This window comes from Sander vitreus, chromosome 16 (assembly GCF_031162955.1).
Source record: "Sander vitreus isolate 19-12246 chromosome 16, sanVit1, whole genome shotgun sequence".
Classification (NCBI taxonomy): Eukaryota; Metazoa; Chordata; class Actinopteri; order Perciformes; family Percidae; genus Sander; species Sander vitreus.
The window spans coordinates 12,363,965-12,380,512 of NC_135870.1; the positions used below are offsets into that span (position 1 = coordinate 12,363,965).

Consider the following 16,548-nt stretch of genomic DNA (forward strand, 5'->3'; position numbering starts at 1 on the left):
TAGTAATGCAACAAAGTTTAAGTAACTCTTTTGAAAATGAGAGAAAATCAACTTATATGTTTTTTTTTGAAGATCTGAGATACATGTTGATCTGTGTTCAACATGTACAGACAGATGATCATAGGGACCAATGAAATTACCTCTTTGACTTGAGATGCTGAAAGCAGCAATTGACTGGTTGAATCATTGCAATGGCAGTGTACTGATTGAAGCCTTTTTTGAAGAAAGTTTTAAAGGAAAACAGGAACAATATCAAGTCTGTCCCTCAATGACCCATCCAATCAGCAGCACCATATTTGTATGCACCCGACAGCTTGACAAAGCTTCTGCCCCCAGAGTTACGGTCAGTTGTGCAAGCCATGAAACTGAATTTGAAATGTTTTTTTTTTCTCTGTGATACTTTGATGAATAAGTAACTCACACAGGGCCATTTAACATGGGGTTTACCTTTGCTGAAATTTAAAGATGTCAACTAGCAGCCACCGTGACCGTGCAGTCATTGTGGATGTTAGAGGTTTAAATTGCACTTAACACAAGGCACTAATGTAATATTACATCATTATCCCTATCTCAAGTAACCAAACGATTCCATCATTTATTTTTATTCAGTAATGGCCATGAGGGAAATACCTGGAATCTTACATATATGGCGTTTGAGTATAGACATTCCATTTGGCCTCTCTTGCAGGTGTCACTCTTTGTTTCCGTCTAACACAAACGTGCACACACCCGCATGCACGTACCCACCAAAAGACGACAAATTAGTTTTTCAGTTTAACTAGCCATGTGACCTCAAAAGCAAAGAGAAGGGAGATAATGATCTTAGGCTAAGGACAACTATACAGACACACACACACACACACACACACACACACACACACACACACACACACACACACACACACACACACACACACACACACACACATACATCTACACTCCACACTGCCCAAGGACTTCAAGCTGATTGACGGATCAAGGGGGACTGGCATGAAGCTAGAGAAGGGTAAATGTGATTATCGCATGACAGGCTATAGCTGTCTTAAACTGACTAGATAAACTGTGATGCATGCATAAATTAAAGTTGTTATGATTAAAATTGTGTCTGCAGAACTGCACATCCTATATACACCCTCTCTCCCATAAATGAAATGAATGTTTTGTTGGTTAATTTATCATTCACTGAAGGGTATTACAGAGCAGTTATCTACACAAAGCCAAGTGACATATTACGTATTTATAAACTGGACACATAATGGAATTGCCTTGCTTTGCTTTCACCTTACCACATATACAATATACTGTACAAAGAGCTAGGCATGGGAACATACAGACAATGGACACATTCAAACCATACATGATGCTTGCGGTGATAGATAGAATATGTAGTATTTTTGGTTAATTGTAAATAATGTAAATTGTAAACAATAAAAAATGTATACTTCATGTAGAAAAGATTTAATTGGAAAATGTTATGATCGCTCTAATCAGGCATCTGCAGGAGACAGCGTAGATCTGTCTTACAATTGATACTGCAATTGAATGTATTTTTAACATTTAAGGGCTTAATTGCTTGACCTTTTCAGCACATCAGTCTTTAATAAAGCATTAATTAAGAGTCCCTTTAGGATCTCTTAGAGCTTGCCAGTTTCCTGAATATATGGTGGAATAATCTAAGCTACTCAGTGACAGAGGGGGAGATTTAAATTATCGTTCGAAATGAGAAATTGCCAAAATGCCCAAATGTATCATTGAGCATCGATACTATCCAAACACATATCTCCCATTAAAAAAAGGTTTGGCAGACTGTATGTCTCTTAAAAACTATAAAGCCATAGGATGAATTATAAGGCAGATTTAATTTTTTTCCCTCAAACCCTATCATCTTATTTTCTCAAAAGAGAATTCCCTCCTCTTATTATAAACATAATACATAATAAGACCCAAAGTGTGCTGATCCATCCTCAGACCACTGACACAAAATAATTAACTATGAGTTGGCTACTACGTTTTGGATAATGCATTGTTCCAGAAAGAAGTGATTCCCAGACTTTCAGAGAGCAAAGCTATTTTGGTCCCTCTCCCTCATGGGCTCATACATTGTGCTCTGATCCCTTTGTCCATCAGAGAGACAGAACATTTTCGGCCTAATGCAACTTGACCCTCGCTAATGACAGTGAATAGCCCTGTTGGCTAGATGACAGCAGCTGAGAACAATACCTAATGTTGACATCACTTGCTATGGAAATCTATTTCAGGTTTCTTCCTTTTATAGTGTGCTGCTGGAAATTGCTATCTTGCTCCCTAGACAAAGCACATATAAAAGCTTTGGAAGAGGACGTGACCCTCTGTGCTTGGGAATCCCTTACAATCCCGTCAGACTCTTGCTTGTTTTTCAGCAAGTACCAGCTCACCTCTGAATCCCTTAACAACATGGCACCAAAGAAGATTGAACCAAAAAAACCTGAGCCCAAAAAGCCAGAGCCTAAGAAAGATGCCGCTCCAGCTGCTAAGCCAGCTCCACCTCCTGAGCCACTGCCTGAGCCGCCCAAGGAGACTGCATTTGATCCCAAAAGCATCACTCTTGAGTACTCCGCCGACCAGATTGAGGAGTTCAAGGAGGCCTTCACCTTGTTCGACCGCACAGCGTCTGGAGAAATGAAGATCACGTATGCCCAGTGCGGAGACGTGATGCGAGCTCTGGGTCAGAACCCTACCAATGCAGATGTGCTGAAAGTGCTTGGAAAACCACGGCCAGAGGACATGAGCACTAAAATGGTGGACTTTGAGACCTTCTTGCCAATGATGCAGCATATCTCCCGCGCAAAAGATCAAGGCAACTTTGAGGATTTTGTGGAGGGGCTCAGGGTTTTTGACAAGGAAGGCAATGGCACCATCATGGGAGCAGAGCTGCGTCATGTGCTGGCAACACTGGGAGAGAGGATGACAGAAGATGAGGTGGACAGACTGATGGCCGGACAGGAGGATGCCAATGGCTGCATCAACTATGCCTCCTTTGTGAAGCATATTCTCTCCGGGTGAAAGGAACATTTAGTCTAGAGACTTTACCTCTATTTTTCTCCACTTTCCGGATCCTTGCTAAACATTTGTCCAATTAGAGGTGAGCATGTCACTTAACTGGTGACAATATTTTGCAGCTGGCTACAAGACCTATGATTAGTTCTTTTTAATAAACACTCTGACTTATAATGAAATGCCAATGAGATAAAATGGACATCCTTGAATAATTCTCAATTAATAAAGGAAATATATTTACAAACTGCCTCACAAATGTCATTTCAGTACACTTAACATTAGAAGAGGAAATGATTATTCATGCAGGACAACAGTAAAAGAAAAAGTGCTCATTGTATGTCTATTCAGCTCTTCACATCAACTGTGTTTGTGGAAAGTGTTGTTGTGCGACGAAAAACAAATAGGATTTGGCACCATCTGAAAATAGAACAAATTTGATTATATTCTACTTTTCACAAAGAGTGCCTGGGCAGCTGCTGTGGATCAAGATATATGCCAACATGCTCGACACACACACACACACACACACACACACACACACACACACACACACACACACACGCGCACACATTTTGACAACTAAAAGACAGGTGCTCCAAGGACAGGCCCTTACCTCTGCCACAGTGGCTGACAGAACCATTTGTGTTGGAGTTTTAAAGCAAGCATTATCATAGTCAGTGTATGAATAATATGTTTTAGTCTTTTTGAGGATTTAGGGGAGAAAAGTGCATGTTGTATGTAAGAATGTGGCCACCTAATATTACCTTTTTTTTATCACTTTAAGAGATCAGAACATACGTAGTTAATGTCTCATTGACGTTAACAACAGGGTTGGTCACATCCACACTATATGAAAAACTTTTAAAGCTGCCATAAGCACCAGGGTGTAAAAGGACCCCTTATTCAAAAGCCAATTGTGCTCTTTGGCTCGCCATCGTTTTGCCCTGAGTAGGGAGCATACAGGTTTGGTGAGAGCTTTTGAAACCCAACCACATGGACTAGTGAGCTAAAATCGGTTGAAAGCTTAAAAAATACAGAAAAGCTGTAGTGTTTTCAATCACTATATAGTATATATAATATTTGACAGTACTGGAAACACATTAGGGGTGTGCGATATGAGGATATTGGATCGTGAACTATAAAATGTGTCCATGATCTGCCTTTACAGAGAGAAGGTTAGTGTCGTGCTGCAGTGCACATCAGTATTATCTATGCCTCCAGTGTTTCACCTGCTTACAGTGGCGTAATGCTTACAGCGGAGCAATGCTAGCAGCGCGCTAGCAAGAGCAATAGTGCTCCCACTGGTCAACTAATTGCTGCCTCTCTGCAGGCACAACCCGGGCCAGGCTTCTGTGGGAGATTAGTGGTCATACAGACCTCATTCTGCTGATCAGCCCATCACAAAGGGAGAGAGAGGGTGACGAAACGGGGAGCTCTAACAGCTACTGTGCAAACATAGCCTTAGTTAGCTCCATGGTCAGCTCACACTCACTGAGGCGACCTGGCTTCCACGGGAGCGCAGTGCTTGTTAGCAGTAAGGGTAAGCCCAGACAGTGTGCCTTCTTTAAAGTTTACCTGCACTATCTTGGAGACCTGAACTTAATGAATGAAGTATAACAATTTAACAAAGACTGAATCAAACATTGCAGGCAGGGGCGGAAGGGGTCTAAGTCTGGGAGTAAAGGTTGATAAAGATGCCAGAAGGCGATAAAACTCAACACAACTGAAAACTAACAAAATCTAAAGACAATAAAATGAAAAATAAATTAAAATATTCTTGTTTCTGAGATAAAAAACAACTTATAATTATGAACTCTAAAGTCAAACCATCTGAAACCCAGGCAAGCTTAACAAATACTGCAATCTGCCTCTTTGTCCCCTTCTGACCTTCTCTCATTATCACTGTGCTGACAGCTCAAAGGCTTCAAAAATTACTAACAATACATATCTGCAAACTTCACAGTGGATTATAGAAGCACACCGTTCATAAAACCCACCTGACCTCCATCAATAGCAGTATGTTATTGCCTCAACTGCCACAACAATAAACTTTACCTCCACAGCTCAGTCTCCTATACAGTATTTGAGCGTTCCTGTCTAATTTAGAAGAAAAAAAAATTATAGCTATTTTCACTTAATTTCACTTGATACAGTGTATGGCTAAGATGGACAGCTAATTTGAGAAAGGCATAGTCTCTTTGTAATATCACAGCTGTATTATGTCAGTTATTTTAGCAGCTTGAGTACTTAACATTTGCACTTGAACTGCTCACCTGCATGGAATATATCCATTATATATTTTAATGCACTTGGCAGCATGCTGCTCCAGTATGTTTATCTTTTCAATACATAAACTATAGGCACTTTCCACCCTATTCATTTCCTTTTTTGCTAGCTTTGAATACAGTGCTGTACCTCAGCAGTCTCAACAATGATCATGTATTTCCCTACTGTAGATTACTGTCGTTGACACATAACCAGTGTGTGTTTGAATGTGAAGACAGCCTGTGACTGAGCGCACTCGCCTGTCAGCTCAGCCTGCAGCAAGACTCAGTGTTGTTAGCTCAGCCCAAAACAATACAGGCCCGCCAGTACCTGGTTCTGGTGATTCTCTCTCCGCAGCACACAGAAGTGTCAAACAGTAATTAGTAACTGCATCACCAGGGTGTACCTCGCTTAACAAACAAACCACAACATAAATACAAAAATTAAAAATACTATACATAATGAAATAGCATTACAAAATCTAATATTCTGACAAATATTAAAACATCAGATTTTTTTGTATGACTATTGTTTTATTATTATTATTATTATTATTATTATTATTTTGCAGTATTTTGTATAACAACATGTTTTGGGGGTTTTTTATAATTTTTTTATTAGCACCATTTATCATTCAGACATACAGAACAAATTCCACAATATGTGCAGGTAATATCAGGTGCACAGAACAGAGAAACACAAATGGAACAAAAAACAAAAACCCTCTCCTACCCCCCACCCTCTGTGGTCTCAAGGAAAACAAAACAAACAAACAGAAATCACACCTTGCCTAGTCACTGTCCTCTAGTTCTTGTGGCGCTGAGGTCATTAGGTCTAATATTTGTGCTGCTGTGCTTTTCCAAAGGCTGATAGTGCTGCCGAGAGCTCAACCATAACTTTGTCTAGAAAATACGCCAACCACTGTTTTATACAAAGCAAGTGGGGGGGGGGGGGAGCCAGTGTTGAGCTATCATTTTCTGATTTAATTTTTTTCAAATTTTTTGAAAGTAAGTCATGTGGTTCTTTACATTACTTTACCTTTCATGTTGTATTGTAAGTCAGTAAAAAGTAATTATATTATACATACATTGTATACAATATGCATATGTATTATCTATGTTATAGTATTTTCACTTCAGACTGATTTACATTTACATGAAACTGCTGGAGTAATTTTTTCCCCCTGTGTGGACTGCAGGAAATTAGCTTTGCGCTGATAGGGAAAACAACAACATAAACAGTTTTATGTATCATATGTATTTAGTGTATGTAATATAATGTAATGTGTGCAATAAAAGCCTTACAGCAAAGTATTGATTATGCATTTTACCATGAAGCAACCGCAGGAAGTACTGACTTCTACTGAGAGTAGCTTAGCTCAGTTTAGTTTTTAAGTAATGTTAGAATTTGATGTTTAGTTACATCTGGATGGATGGACAAATATGCAAAAGGTTTATTTGTCACATATGCACAAGGTTGAACTGTATTGAGTCGTTGGCGATTAGACTCCATCGCTGTGTAAATAATATTTTATAAGGAAGTAGAGAAGCCACGAGTGTGCAGGAATATCTCCGAGTCTAGACACTGGTGGTGGTGAAGGAGTATGAAGACCGGCAGGAAGGAGCCAACAGGAGCGGTCCGCTGGAGGAGGACCTGAGGTGCCGTGGATGACGATGACCGGAGGTGAAAGGGATGGAGGAGCGTTGCACGCTTTACCTGGAATGACAACTGACAGCAGCAGAGAGAAGAACAGATTTGAAGCAGGCATGCAATGCTGTGATTGGCTCTTGGAATTCATGGCCAATTCTGGTTGGTTTAACTGAAAAGTGAACGCCCCGAATCAGCTGATCAGTTTAGGAAAGAGAGGTAAATGAAGCTTAGAAGTCTTCCTGAAATAATTTAAGCTGAGCCTCATATAGCTTAATTTGACTATAAACCATTTCCCCAATTAATTAACAATTGGATCTTAATGTGTGTTAGCACTTTAAATACATGTGTTCAGAAGCTATTTTTGGCTTACTGTACAGTAGAAGGAGTAGAAAGATGCAGCTAAATAGGCAGAAGTGGCACTTACTCTATGCAGCTGTCAAGCACATGTAAAGGAGGTTCTAAGTGCACTGGGCATCCAGCTCCATACCCGGTTGAGAGCCAGCCAGTAATTTAGACCCATCGTGATTAATCAGCAGCTGTTAGCTTTAAAGTCCTTTGTCAAATATGTGGGGCTCTTGGCTGAGAGGATCCACCAGCTTGTGTACATACCTTTTAATTTTCATTGTGCGGTGCCTTTTCTGTAAAAAAAAAAGGTTGACACAACATGTTCAATGTTTATTGAATGTGTCAAAAAGGTGATGCCTTAATGTGTTTTCAATAGCCATGGTTTCCGCCGTTGTTTTTGAGTGTATTATATTAAAATGTCAGCTTTACCAACTGCTCTCTGCATGCCTCTAGCAGCCCAGGTGGCAGCATAAACCACCACAGTACACACACACACACACACACACACACACACACTCACACAGAAATATTAAGTGGCAGTACTTTGTCTCATTTAAAAGTGGCAGTTTGTGAGATGCTTATATTTTGCCAAGGGCAACCAGTGGTGTTTGGTGCCAAGCAGTTATTGCGGTAGCAATCTTGCACTGTACCTTATTTAGGGTGTCAAAATGTCTAAGGAGTACTGAGTTGCCTCTTAACTTTGCTCGTTGTTTTTTGCTACGCTTTCCTTTGTAGGAAAGGATTTTTCATGGGAAAGATAACAGTGAATATAAACCTTTCATTAGCGGCAGATTCTCACTTAAGCATCCATTGATAACAGTAAATAGTGAAACAGACATGTATCTTTTCTACTGCAATATTCTGGGAAAGAGGACAGTTTCTGTAAAGATTTCTAATGTCCAGTTTAACAATGTTTAGCTCAGCGATTATAAATGGCCATGGGAATAATGACAAAGATGAATGGCAACCTTGTTTATAAAACAACCGGGAGTCAAAAAAGGTGTACCAAGGTCAAGATCAGCCTGCATCCTTTGCTGGCAGCCAATCATTTTTCATGGGCAGCAACAAATGTCCCACTCTATTAAGAATAGATGAACTCATTTCATTTGCTAAGTAGTCTGACTGGACTTTAAATTACAAGAGCAGGTTTCATTTATGTATACGGCCTGATATTGTTTGCACAAAATTCCTTCATTTGATGAAAAGCCGTCATATCAAACCTCTAAGCTATCAACTCTTTAACATTCTCTAATACATGATGAAATTGCTACCTCTGATCAGTAGGCAATACTCACTTTAATGTCGAAACTTCATACCAGCCACACCGTGTCTATATTATACGGATAACCTTTGAGATCCACATGAGCCAATTGTCTCAACTTTTCATTCATAAAGTTAGACATGATTTGGAGTCTTCTCTTAGCTGGCACTAAATGAATATAAACAGGTTAACACTAATATGTCTCCACTTGCAAGTGAGAGCAGTTAGAAATCATCCATCCATCCATCCATCTTCATCCGCTTATCCGGGGTCGGGTCGCGGGGGTAGCAGCTCCAGCAGGGGACCCCAAACTTCCCTTTCCCGGGCCACATTAACCAGCTCCGACTGGGGGATCCCGAGGCGTTCCCAGGCCAGGTTAGAGATATAATCCCTCCACCTAGTCCTGGGTCTCCCCCGAGGCCTCCTTCCAGCTGGACATGCCTGGAACACCTCCCTAGGGAGGCGCCCAGGGGGCATCCTTACCAGATGCCCGAACCACCTCAACTGGCTCCTTTCGACGCAAAGGAGCAGCGGCTCTACTCCGAGCTCCTCACGGATAACTGAGCTTCTCACCCTATCTCTAAGGGAGACGCCAGCTACCCTCCTGAGGAAACCCATTTCGGCCGCTTGTACCCTGGATCTTGTTCTTTCGGTCATGACCCAGCCTTCATGACCATAGGTGAGGGTAGGAACAAAAACTGACCGGTAGATTGAGAGCTTTGCCTTCTGGCTCAGCTCTCTTTTCGTCACAACGGTGCGATAAATTGAATGTAATACCGCACCTGCTGTGCCGATTCTCCGACCAATCTCCCGCTCCATTGTCCCTCACTCGCGAACAAGACCCCCAAGGTACTTGAACTCCTTCACTTGGGGTAAGGACTCATTCCCTACCTGGAGAAGGCACTCCATCGGTTTCCTGCTGAGAACCATGGCCTCCGATTTAGAGGTGCTGATCCTCATCCTATCCACTTCACACTCGGCTGCGAACCGATCCAGTGAGTGCTGAAGGTCACAGGCCGATGATGCCATCAGGACCACATCATCTGCAAAAAGCAGCGATGAGATCCCCAGCCCACCGAACTGCAACCCCTCTCCACCCCGACTACGCCTCGATATCCTGTCCATAAATACTACAAACAGGATTGGTGACAAAGCGCAGCCCTGGCGGAGGCCAACTCTCACCTGAAACGAGTCCGACTTACTGCCAAGAACCCGGACACAGCTCTCGCTTTGGTCGTACAGAGATTGGATGGCCCTGAGAAGGGACCCCCTCACCCCGTACTCCCGCAGCACCTCCCACAGTATCTCCCGGGTCACCCGGTCATACGCCTTCTCCAGATCCACAAAACACATGTAGACTGGTTGGGCACACTCCCAGGCTCCCTCCAGGATCCTTGCGAGAGTAAAGATCTGGTCCGTTGTTCCACGACCAGGACGGAATCCACATTGTTCCTCTTCAACCTGAGATTCGACTATCGACCGAACCCTCCTTTCCAGCACCTTGGAGTAGACTTTACCGGGGAGGCTGAGAAGTGTGATACCCCTGTAATTGGCACACACCCTCTGGTGCCCCTTTTTAAAAAGGGGAACCACCACCCCGGTCTGCCACTCCTTAGGCACCGTCCCAGACTTCCACGCAATGTTGAAGAGGCGTGTCAACCAAGACAACCCCTCCACACCCAGAGCTTTAAGCATTTCTGGACGGATCTCATCAATTCCTGGGGCTTTGTCACTGTGGAGTTGTTTAACTACCTCAGCAACCTCCACCAGGAAATTGATGCCAATCCCCCTCATCCTCCAGCTCTGCCTCTACCATAGAGGGCGTATTAGTCGGATTTAGGAGTTCCTCAAAGTGCTCCTTCCACCGCCCTATTACCTCCTCAGTTGAGGTCAACAGCGTCCCATCCTTACTGTACACAGCTTGGATGGTTTCCGCTTCCCCCTCCTGAGGTGGCGAACGGTTTTCCAGAAGTACCTTGGTGCCGACCGAAAGTCCTTCTCCATGTCTTCTCCGAACTTCTCCCACACACGCTGCTTTGCCTCTTTCACGGCAGAGGTTGCAGCCCTTCGGGCCCTTCGGTACCTTACAACTGCCTCCGGAGTCGTCTGGGATAACATATCCCGGAAAGACTCCTTCTTCAGTCGGACGGCTTCCCTGACCACCGGTGTCCACCACGGTGTTCGTGGGTTACCGCCCCTTGAGGCACCTAAGACCCTAAGACCACAGCTCCTCACCGCAGCTTCAGCAATGGAAACTTTGAACATTGTCCACTCCGGTTCAATGCCCCCAGCCTCCACAGGGATGCACGAAAAGCTCCGCCGGAGGTGTGAGTTGAAAATCTGTCGGACAGGGGCCTCCTCCAGACGTTCCCAATTTACCCGCACTACCCGTTTGGGCTTACCAGGTCTGTCCAGAGTCTTCCCCCACCCCCTGACCCAACTCACCACCAGATGGTGATCGGTTGACAGCTCCGCCCCTCTCTTCACCCGAGTGTCCAAAACATATGGCCTCAGATCAGATGAAACGATTATAAAATCGATCATTGACCTTTGGCCTAGGGTGCTCTGGTACCAAGTACACTTATGAGCATCCCTATGTTCGAACATGGTGTTCGTTATAGACAATCCATGACTAGCACAGAAGTCCAACAACAAACAACCACTCTGGTTTAGATCAGGAGGCCGTTCCTCCCAATCACGCCTCTCCATGTGTCTCCATCATTACCCACGTGCGCGTTGAAGTCCCCCAGCAGAACTATGGAGTCCCCGACTGGAGCCCCATGCAGGACTCCACTCAAGGTCTCCAAGAAGGCCGAATACTCTGAACTCTTGTTTGGTGCATATGCACAAACAACAGTCAGAGTTTTTCCCCCCCCCCACAACCCGCAGGCGTAGGGAGGCGATCCTCTCGTCCCACCAGGTTAAACTCCAACGTGGCGGGCGCTCAGCCGGGGGCTTGTGAGTATCCCCACACCCGCCCGGCGCCTCACACCCTGGGCAACTCCGGAGAAGAAAAGAGTCCAACCCCTATCCAGGAGTATGGTTCCAGAACCAAGACTGTGCGTAGAGGTAAGCCCCACCAGATCTAACCGGTAGCGCTCCACCTCCCGCACAAGTTCCGGCTCCTTCCCCCACAGAGAGGTGACATTCCACGTCCCCAGAGCCAGCCTCTGCTGCCCGGGTCTGGTCCGTCGAGGCCCCTGACCTTCACTGCCACCCATGTGGCAACGCACCCGACCCCAGCGGTTCCTCCCACAGGTGGTGGGCCCATGGGATGGAGGGATGTCCGCCACGTAGCTTTTTCGGGCTGTGCCACCAGACGCTCGCTGACGAGCCCTCCATCTGGGCCTGGCTCCAGACGGGGGCCCCGGGCTTCCTCCGGGCAGGGTCACTTCATCCCTTCCTCGATTTTTCATAGGATTTTTGAACCATTCTTTGTCTGGCCCCTCACCTGAGACCACTTTGCCTTGGGAGACCCTACCAGGAGCACAAAGCTCCAGACAACACAGCCCTCAGGTTCATAGGGACACACAAACCTCTCCACCACGATAAGGTGATGGTTCCCGGAGAAGCAGTTAGAAATCAATAAAGTTAATTGGTTTTGGATGTGAGCACCATCAACTAATTGCCGTGAGGGTTCCCTTGAGATAGCTTTCAAAAATAGTACCCCTACTCCCACGTGCTAAACTAAATCATGTTGCAGATTTCAAAAGACTTTGTGTACCATTACCATGGAAATCAGCAGCCCCCAAACTGCTGATACTGTCATTGTGATGCACAAAACCACTAAGCTTGTTAGCACTAATGACATTAGAGTGCACGTGTCCTGTCGGCTGATGACAGTTAAGTAATCACACTGGTGCTGTGCCTGAAAGAAATTACAGCTAAGATATGTAGTGCACCACTTCTTTGGTTAAGGCAGATTTTGTCTGTAAATTAAAGTGGGATTCTCTCCTGAAATATTTGCTGGATTAATCAAACACCTGGTATTCTCTTGGGGCAGTGCATGCAAAACCAAGGTGTTAAGCACATCAATTAAACATTTTATAATTATTTTAGCAATTTTTTTAAACACAACATGCAGGTTATAGGTGTGCCACTAGCAGAAATGCTGTTGTGTTTCATGAACAAAAATGAAAAGCTCCTACAACAAATTTAGTAGTATCAATGGTGCCAACAGTCTAAATATCAACCATAGTTAAAATCTAAAGTCGGAGGATCACAATTAAATGAAAAACAGTGTGAAGTTAAGTGTTGTGGTAGTTATTAAAAAAAGTAATAGATTACACATTACTGGTTACTTTAAAAAAAAGTAATGCCTTACTTTACTATGTTACTCACTGCTGAAAGTAACTAGTTACACTACTAGTTACATTACTTTTGGATTACTCCGTAACATCACCTGAGATGCACCATAACTTACTTGCCAAATAACAATATAAAGTTAAACCTCATGTTTGCCCAGATCAACACCTATTATAATGATGACATACTGTACACAAGATCTCTCTTTTATGCTCTTTATATAACAAAGCTGAAAACAAAGTTGTAAACATCAGCACAAAATTTGTCAAAAAGTACTGGCGGTTGGCCGCTCTTCATTATCTGTATTTTGCCCAGTATGTTTCGGAAAGACAGCGAACTGTCGAAACAGGCAACGTTTCCTCCACTATGTATGCTGCCACAAGCCCACTTATCTATGCTTTGTTTACCTGCTGTTGAAAATCAAGTCTTGGCTGCTTGGCTGGTGTCGGCAACATGCTCTTTTCATCCACGTCTTAGGGTCCGGGGGTCTTTTGCAGCTAGCTTAGATTGGATGTTGTGTTTGTGGCGGTGGAGAGGTTTTTGTGACCTGGGCACAATTTGCACTTTACAATCACGTTTTTGTCCTTTCGCGCAACTAATTTGATGTAATGGGCATACCTCCACCCCTCAAAAGACGTCTTAAGCGGTGGCTCTGGCATTTTTGTTTTGTCTACTCGGACGGATTTTATGGTGTTACGCAAACATGCACAAAAACGGACGTTTGATTTGTTATTCTCTTTTCACATTATGCAGGCAAGTAACACAATAATTATTTGATAAGTAACTGTGATGTGATTACTGAGTTATCAACAGTAATGAGTTACATTACTGCGTTACAGACAAATGTAATCTGATTACAGTAACTCGTTACTTAGTTACACGTTACCCCTCAACACTGATGAAGATAAACACAAATTTGAAGGGATTTGTATCTAGACATCTAGTTTTCTATTGTGTTGTTTTATATTAATACCCAAACAATTGTTTAAATGATTACAGAATAATAAGTTTTAACAGAGATGATTCATATTATCCATACAGTCTGTGGCTCTTTGATATCCGTTTTGTACAATGTCCTTTAGAGCATACGGTGGGAAAAGCAAAGCCTCTTTACAATAAACGGCCTCTATCCTCACAGCTGCTTTCATTACTGTTCATTTGACACATGCTGTATCCAGGGATCAATACTTCTTCACCTTGTGCAGTATAGATGCCAGATTAGATGCAGCTCCAAAGGTGTGCCTGAACTCGCTTCTCAAAAACATGTAAGTGTAGCATTTAAACTGATCTGTTTGAGAGTTTTCAAGGCCAGCTGCTTTGGCATTATATCATTGTTTGTGATACAAATAAAGACAATTTGTTATAAAGGAATGATATGATATATAATAGGATTCTATACGATTGGCTCAACCCATCAGGATTCTATTTGGTAACTGAGTGAAAATGTAAGTGTCATTTGAAAGTGCCATAGAATCCATTTTTGATTTCAGCGCTTTAACTGCAAATGAAAAAAAAAATTGTTATATACAATTAGAACAGGAAAATGCTGGGCACCCGGATAGCTCAGTTGGTAGAGCGGGTGCCCATATATAGAGGTTTACACCTCGACGGAGCAGGCCCTGGTTAGACGCCGACCTGCGGCCCTTTGCTGCATTTCATTCCCCCCCCCCCTCTCTCTCCCTTTTCATTTCTTTAGCTGTCCTGTCAATAAAAGCCTAAAAATGCCCCAAAAATTATCTTTAAAAAAAGAACAGGAAAAAGCCATAGGCAAATATGAAATTCTTGAAAAACACATTTTCACATAATAACCATCCTCAGGGTGCAAAAATAGATGTTGTAAAGTAACTGAAAGAGTGAATACAGCTGCAACAAGGTCATTTTTTAAAGAGTACATGGTTGTCTGCAGACTCTGCACATGATCATGTTTCAAAATCCACTTAAATGGCCTACATATTGATCATATGCAACTTTACAGTATATATTCAGTGAGAAAATAATTTTGCTTATAGGGTCAAAGTTTGATTTCAACCAGCAGTGAGTGAAAAATGTATTCATATAATTAATATAATTCTATAATCATTTTGAAGCTGCCGGGGCAGTGTTCTTCCTCTGTGCTTGATTGTATGGTGTTTTGGAATTCTTTCAGATTTCCCTAATGGTTTCCTAAAATTAATTAGAATGTCTCATTGCATTATAGGATGTTGAGAGGCAACAGAGAACATAATCACCAACCTCATTTCTCTTATTAAAGTTCTGAAGTCAATTTCAGAGAGAAAGCTAAAGAAAAGTTAGCGTGAAAATATAACTTAGGCCTTTTCTGGTTCATTCTCAACATTACGTCTCGGAACTATATTAGGGTGCCTAATGAACCTGTGTGCCAGCTTGCAGGCAGCAGCCCACAGCCATTTATTTTAATTCCACATTACTGTATGTCTTAACATTGAAAACACAACATTCAAATGGTTAATATGGAGATTTTTGTATTTGTTTCCAAGAATTCTACAGACTATAGATCACAACAAGACCATAATGTCTCTAATGCCTCATAGGTAAATCAAGCTCTAGAACAGAGCTACCACTGTGTTTCACCTTTAAAAACTCCTTCATTTGACATGTATAATTCTGGCTGGCCTATAAATAAAAATAATTTCTTAGTGAGGACAAAGTTTTTCTGCCAGTTACATGCCTGCCCATAGGGAAGGTGAGCCCTTGCCTAAACCTCCAGAGATGTCTCCTTTGCCATCCTCAGCAGCATGAGGCTATTATTTTTCTGTAGTCTGTGCTCCTGGACAAGGAGTCAAGCTGACAGTAATGCTGGAACTTAAAACCTCAGCAATTCCTATCAGAGGAAAACAAGCAAAATACAAATCTGACTTTTAGTTCTGAAGTTTTTTGATCAAAATATTGATTCAAATGTTTCATTTTACTGTTTTCAGTCAATGATGCTGTTATTCAGTAGCATGCTGTAGAGAGAAACAGAAAATACTAAGAGAGGGTTCAACAACACGTTAAAATAAACCCTGGTTGGATTCTCTTGCTCTCAACATCTTCACAATCGGATGGATGCAGGGGTTTCAGGATGGAAAGGGGACTGAGTACCCAGGGCCCTCATAAGAGGAGGGCCCAAAACGATGCTAGAAACAATAATTGTGGATGTGGGGAGTGGCCCAGAATTTTGTGCTATGCCCTTGATCGGATGCAGTGTGGAAATGCAGTAAAATAGCAGCCAAGGAATTTTCTTCTTTTGTAGAAAATGTTGTAAAATAATTGGTCTTAAACATTTCAGAAGAAAGAAGAAAGTTTTCAACGTAACATTCACACTAAACTAACTTCAGACAACATAATGTATTCTACAGCACTAGTTAGACCTTCATTGCACCAATACTGAGCTCAATGTAAGTGTAAAGAGTTGTTCCTTTTTGGCATAGTTGCTTAGGAATCTTTTTTTCAGTTTATTGGTATAAAAATGAACACATTCTCATCACTTTAAAGTTAAAAAAGAAGTCCCTGGGGTCTCATTCATAAATGTGGCGTATGCACAAAACGGAGCTGAAAATGTGTGTACGCCACTTCCCACGCAAAGGTTGTGATTTATAAAAAACAAACTTGACGGGAGAATGTGCGGTCCTCCACGCAAACTCTGATCCATGCGTACGCACATTTTGGAGACAAAATAGGAATTGGCG

At 42.5% G+C, this 16,548-nt stretch overlaps 1 protein-coding gene across 1 annotated transcript; it reads left to right on the top strand.

Moving 5' to 3' along the window:
- The first annotated feature begins 2,433 nt into the window (after window positions 1-2,433).
- Window positions 2,434-3,157, top strand: LOC144531320 (myosin light chain 3). Its single transcript, XM_078271389.1, has one exon. The coding sequence runs from the start codon at window positions 2,434-2,436 to the stop codon at window positions 3,040-3,042; it is 609 nt and encodes a 202-aa protein (XP_078127515.1). The 3' UTR covers window positions 3,043-3,157.
- The last annotated feature ends 13,391 nt before the right edge of the window (window positions 3,158-16,548 follow it).